Source organism: Malania oleifera, chromosome 8, assembly GCF_029873635.1.
Source record: "Malania oleifera isolate guangnan ecotype guangnan chromosome 8, ASM2987363v1, whole genome shotgun sequence".
Classification (NCBI taxonomy): Eukaryota; Viridiplantae; Streptophyta; class Magnoliopsida; order Santalales; family Ximeniaceae; genus Malania; species Malania oleifera.
In genome coordinates, this window is record NC_080424.1 from 25,598,247 (window position 1) to 25,604,787 (window position 6,541).

Here is a 6,541-nt window from a genome sequence, read left to right on the forward strand (position 1 = left end):
TAAAGAACTCTTGAAAACTCTTCCCCCATTGATATACATATGGATTTATATACAAGTTACAGTGTGACCAACCAAACATCAAATGCTCTCTCAACCTCTGGCGAGCTTTTGCTGACCGGGGTGATTCGGTACCACGCACATCAACTATCAGTAAATTTACAATTTAAAAGCAAAGCTTGCTTGTCACTGACAGTATGTGTCACAAAATCTCCCTTCCATCCTGTTTTGAACAACGTTGATGGCAGCAACTCTGGCAGCAGTAGCAGTCCTATTAAGTCAGCCATATGTGTCACAAAATCTCCCGTCCATCCTGTTTTGAACAGCTTTGATGGCAGCAACTCTAGCAGCAGTGGCAGCCCTATTTGCAGCCATGACAGCCTTGTTTACCTGCTCGTCAACTCGACGAAGGTGTATAGCATTCTCTGATGTATTTCTAGCAGCCTGAAAATTCAAAGTTCAACAGGAAAAGAATAAGAATAAATATTTTGAAAAAAAAAAACTTAAAAAGTTCAGGAATCAAGATGCTTAAATCTTGCATTGCTTGATAACAGAGGGAGCCAGGGAGAAATGAATGAGATATCAATGTGCAAAATGTTTAGAGGTACCTGAACAGCCCGAAGGACAGCATCTGTTAATGGGTGTAGAGGGTGCTTTAGGTTGCCAGAGTCCCATTCACCACATCTTGTCTCACCACTTCGGAATGTATACATGCCATAACCCTGCTTCCGGCCTTCATGCCACGATCCTTCATAACGATGGCCGTTAGCGAAGTGATAAACGCCAAATCCATGGACTTTGTCCCCAAAATATTCTCCAGCATATCTATCTCCATTTCTGCAAAAAATCAAAAATCAAAATTTTCATCACCACTGCAGTCCTTCAATAGAAAATCTTACCTAAGCCAAAACCGGCCACAGAATATTTCCCAAATCATAAAATTCTATTGGTAAAATTTTATTTATAAAAAAATTAAAGAAGAAGAAGAACATACTAGTCCATCAAAATAAGCAGATAAAAAAAATAGAACACTCATTTATAGGGACTTAACAAAGTCAATCAATAAATCATTTTATTTCTCCTTGTTCTATGAAATTCAATGAAACAAAGAAAGCATGTTTCCATGAAATTGGCAGTGTGAGATTTATGGACCAGATACATATAAAAATTTGGTACCATCTTAGCTACATAATCAAATTCTTACCAGACAAAAGATATAAAATTAACTAAATTGAAAATATTCAAAATGATAGTGGAATCCCTAGCAAAGAAAGCCATTAGCCAAAAATAACAGCGACAAGCTGACAATAACAGGTATACTGAGCAGCAGTTATTTCTGGAAGTTGGAATATTCACAAAATTCCATCTTTCACACCTAAATGTCAAAGTAGACAAACAAAACAGAACTATCGCAGAACTTCAATACCCAATCAGACTGTTGTGGTCCTTGGGTATTAGAAAGAACACAAACAAGAGATCAATGTCAAGGCCAAATACATATTTCTGCAAATTAAGTCTTCTTTCCCACAACTGAAAAATTAAAAATCAACAAACAAAGAAGCAAAAACACAGTTCTTCATTCTTCAAGAAATCTTCAGAGTAAACACAAACACAATAAAGATTCAATCTTACATCCATTAATGAAAATCGAAAGTGGAATTCTCACAAGAAAATAGCAACTTGTACCCAATTCAAAAAATGGCAATACCAACAAGATTACGCATTCAAAGCAGTCAATAAAATTCCATATTTTCAGCCCAGAACAATGAATCTCAATTTAAGTTCAAACAACAGAAATCACCTATAACCCTAAGGCCAAAATATCAACAAAAAAAAAAAACAATCACAAACAAAGAGTAGCACAATTGAAAGCACTCAAAACTCAAACTTGACGAACAAGAATTCACCTAAAATGGTAGCACCCAAGACCGTGCTTGACGCCGCACTTAAATTCTCCGATGTAACAGCTCCCGTCGGAACAAGTCTGCACTCCAACCCCATGGCTCTGCCCATTACACCACTCCCCGGCATAGCTATCCCCCGTATAAAACCTGTAAACCCCAAATCCATGTCTCAACCCTTGCCGATACTGACCGCGATAACGACTCCCTTTTGCCCAACTCTCAATTCCATATCCATCGTACCTCCCATCAATCCAATCACCCTCGTATCTTCCATTAACAAAATAATTGTAAACCCCACTTCCATTACACCTTCCCTTGTGAAACTCCCCTTCGTAGAAATCCCCATTACTGTAAAACTCAACCCCTTCGCGTACAATTTTTGTTTCTTTACGCTCTTTTCGCGGCGCCGATTCACCAATAAACCATTGCACAGATTTCGAATTAGTCTTCGAGAATCCAATTTTCTTGGTATGATCATTACAAAACTGTTTAAAAATCGCTAAACTTTGATGAATAAACCCCTTGTTCTTACCGGCGAAGAAAAGCGCCACGGCGATGAAAATCAAAGCTAACAAGATGTTCTCTGAAGTGGGTATTTCTTCTCTTCTGAGATGGAAGAAGAAAAAGAAGAAAATCGTACACAAAATGAGAGTAGCCATGGCAAAAACAGGGCTGAACCTGGTCGAACGGGGTCGCCTGTGGGGCTTCTTGTCTTGTTCCTCATCTTCTTCTCGGGCGGTGACCAGGTCGTCCTCTGCGACAGAAGAGAGACTGTGGATGGAGGAGCGGACGGTGGGCGATGACCGGAGAAGTGAAGATTGGGTTCTTGTAAGCTTCGACTGGCTTTTCTGACCCTCCATTTCCGCGGGTCGCAGCGATCTCTCAATCCTAACCGTCCGACCTTCTACTCCTCCGTCCTTCTGTACCGTGAGATTCTAATAAGTGGAGTAGCAGCTGCCGGCGGCATCTCAACCCCGGCGCAGGATAAGCAGCGGCGCGTGCGCAAGTTAGCTACAAAGCGAGCAAACAAAGTAGAGAGAGAGAGAGAGAGAGAGAGAGAGAGAGGGCGGAAATCCTTGCGCTTGTACCAGGTCTAGTCAATTTATCTGATTATTTGGGGGATAACTACTTCGTTTCAATCTGGGCCGTTGAAGGTGATCTAACGGGTGGATTTGGAGGCGCGTTTAGAACCGTTGGATGGACTTTGAGCGATCCCGGTCATGCCGGGGCAGATCTGGTCGTCGGATCTAGATTCGACCTTTTACATTACTGTTGCGGACCGGCACGTGCCACCACAGTTTAAAACTTTAAATTTGGTTAATGGAGAAGAAGCATTGAAATTGTTTCGCTCACTCACAGGCCCATGGCATTACCCTACGCAGTGGCCCCCACACCAATTGTCTAGCTATTATCATTTGCGGGACAAAATGGGTATTAACTTTGTTCAAAACTCAAAAGCCGCGGATCTCTTTTAAAATTTTAAAAAAATAAATAATGTCTTTTTCATGTCTAAATATAATTCACACTATTATTTTTATTTTAGTTGACTAACAATTGATAATTTTAATTCTAAAAAATATTTTCAAAAAGCATTTTTTTATATAAAAATATAGTTCTTATTTTTAAAAGATACTTTTCGTACAGTCTATTTTTTTATAATTTACATATAAGTTTTATAAAAAAAAAATAACACGTCAATATAATTCTATTTTATAAGAGATAATAATTAACACGAGACTTATGATCATCATTATACGACATGTTGAAAAAGATTAGTGTATTTTTTTTTGAAGAATTTTAAAGAATTATCAATCGTTCTCATTTTGGGTGCTCTCTAATGAATGACATAAGACAGATACAACGGTTCATTAATGTTAACTAAATGTGATGATCATGATTATATGCAATCAGTTAATATAATAAAAACTTATCTAAATTTTTTTCCTTTAGTAATTCGATGCAAAGCACCTCACTAAATATTCAAATGTGTCGTATTAACCTATTTTATAGTTGAATTAATTTTGTTATCATTTATTAAAATTTAATTTTTATATTATAATTCCTTTTAGGAGAATAAATTTTAATGACCAAAAAAATTTCTTTGATTTCATTTATCCAATTATGTTATTATTTTCCTTTTTAGCAACGCCCATATTATAGAGAAAAAAAAATAATCATGTAAGAATGTCCATAAAAACTATTATTAAGTACATTTTTTATAAATAAATAAAAAAAATTAGCTATTGAAAAAAACTTAAATTTAAAAAAAAAAACTTATTTCTCTTATATTTTTAATTAAAAATTCTTTAAATATTGTTACCAAGTATTGTTTATATTTTTAAAAGGAACAACAACTGTGTCTGATTATTCTTACTTCAATTATTTATAAATTAACCAATCATTTGAAACTTAATTTGTTGACAATTTGTTCAATATTAATATTTATATATATATATATATATATATATATTAATATTGAACAAATTGTTATATATGTTAATTTGTTGACGATTTGGTTTTCATTTTCATTTACTTTTTATTTTCAATTCAATTTTTGGATCTCGTTAATTTGGTTAACCAAATTAATCGAATAGTATAAATTAATAATAAACAATTATATATATTTAGATTAAAATATTTTATATATTATATATATACTAAAATTTTATTTACTTTTTGTATATTATATATATATATTAAAATTTTATACATATTATATATATTATTTATATATTAAAATATTAAATTGGTTAACCAATTTATCCGAGATTCAGTTCATTTGGTTTTGACTTCGGTTAAATATGGAATTTCAGTCGGTTCAATTAATAATATTTTTTAACCAAAATTTTTCGGTTAATTAACTGAATTCATCGAACCGATCGAATTCTCACCCCTACCAATAGGAGCTCCAGGTCATCAAAAACAAAAATGTAAACATAATTTCTTTACAATCATTTCCATATCAAAAAAAAAATGTAAAATCATTTTTAAAATTAAGTTAGCACAATGCTAATGCTATGAAACTATTTAATTAAACTTATCATTAAATGTTTAAATAAATTAATGAAAAAATATTTTATTTAAAGTTGATAAGGATAGGATTTTCTAAGTAACATATAATTATGTTATAAGCATTTTATAAATTTTATTTAGAGTGGAATGATAATTGTTTCTTGTACTATTAGCAAAAACTTGTTTGAGTTCCTATACTTTGAGTTTAAGGATTTATAATTATTATTTTTATTCAATTAAAGTTGTCATCTAAAATAATTTAGTATTTATGAATTAGAGAATAAAAATTAATGAAACATCCCTTTGTCCTTAGATTAGTCGGTCCACTTAGGGTTTAATATTATTGTTATGAGTCTCATTATGCATTGAAGTCATAATCAAAATAAATTTTTTTGAAATTTTTTTAATTGTTAGTCCCATAACAAATAATAAAAACATTAATAGCATGAAATGAGTAAATCTTTAATTACACTAATTAAAAATAAAATATAGGAATTAAAATAAATTTCACTTAATAATAAAGGGACTAATTTATGATTTCACTCTTTTATTTTTTGTAAAGAAATTAATAGAAATCATATATAGTTATGGAGTAACTTATTTAATATTTATACTTATAAGAAATGTTTTTAACTAAGTTAATTTTAGTAAATGTGTTTGTTGGAATTTGTGTGATCCCAAAAGGGGGTGAATTAGTTTTTAAAAATATTTCGACTAAATTAAACATTTACGCCGATTCACCACATATCATATATCATTCAATATAATGTGTATGAAAAATGATTAAGTTATAAGTGTGAACATACACGTGCAGTATATCTCCTTTAAATAAAAGTGTGCATGTAAATAATTATAATCATAAATGAATAAGCATACATATGCTGAATTTAAAGGGCATAAATTAAATGAGATAAGGAGAGAATGACACATGATATTTGTTATCGAGATTCAGTTAAACCAGCTTACATCCCTACCTTGGGCATACCCTCCAAGGATTCCACTAAACTTGCTCACTTAAACGAGCGGAGTAAAAGTTGTTTACATCATCTTCTTACAGGGTAAGGAAAACCTCAGCTCAATTATAAGGTTGAGCTCAACTTGTCTCACTTATGGGACTGAAACTCCCCAATTCAATTTTTGGGCTGAACTGAACCGGTCTCACTTACAGGGCTGAGACTCCCTAGTTCAATTCCAGGCTAAACCCAACTGATGCAATAAAAATTATTTTTGTACATAATAATGCTTCTAAAAATACAAACAAAGATATGCACGTTTAAGTTCAAATATACGCACTCTCTTATGATATGATTTATGCTCAGTAGAATAAGGGTGCTATCAAATAATTTTGCATAAATAAAAAGTATATGAAAAATGAGTATTATTGTTCTCCTATTAATATTTGTACAAATAAAGAATATTAGAGAATTTAGAAATTTAAGCTCAAGAAAATATTTATACTATAAATAATTTTCTCCTCAAAAATATTTATCAAAGAAATAATCGGGAGAAAACCTAAGCAATACTCTCAAAAATATTTTTCAAAGATTAAGTGCCTAGTGAAAGTATGTGCAAATAAAATGTCCTAAATAAAATACTCTTCTCAAAAATGATTTTGAAATAAATGCATA

General features: G+C 32.1%; 1 protein-coding gene across 2 annotated transcripts; it reads right to left on the reverse strand.

The window, feature by feature from the left end:
• On the reverse strand, window positions 1–2,992 carry LOC131162370 (uncharacterized). 2 transcript variants are annotated; one of them, XM_058118777.1, is made up of 4 exons: window positions 2,434–2,976; window positions 1,905–2,295; window positions 606–834; window positions 1–441 (listed from the first exon to the last, which is right to left on the reverse strand). In XM_058118777.1, the coding sequence occupies exons 1-4, from the start codon at window positions 2,759–2,761 to the stop codon at window positions 277–279; spliced, it is 1,113 nt and encodes a 370-aa protein (XP_057974760.1). In that variant the 5' UTR covers window positions 2,762–2,976; the 3' UTR covers window positions 1–276. The 2 variants fall into 2 exon arrangements, with proteins under 2 accessions (XP_057974760.1, XP_057974759.1); XM_058118776.1 differs by having other exon boundaries at window positions 1,905–2,992.
• Window positions 2,993–6,541: the final 3,549 nt, after the last annotated feature.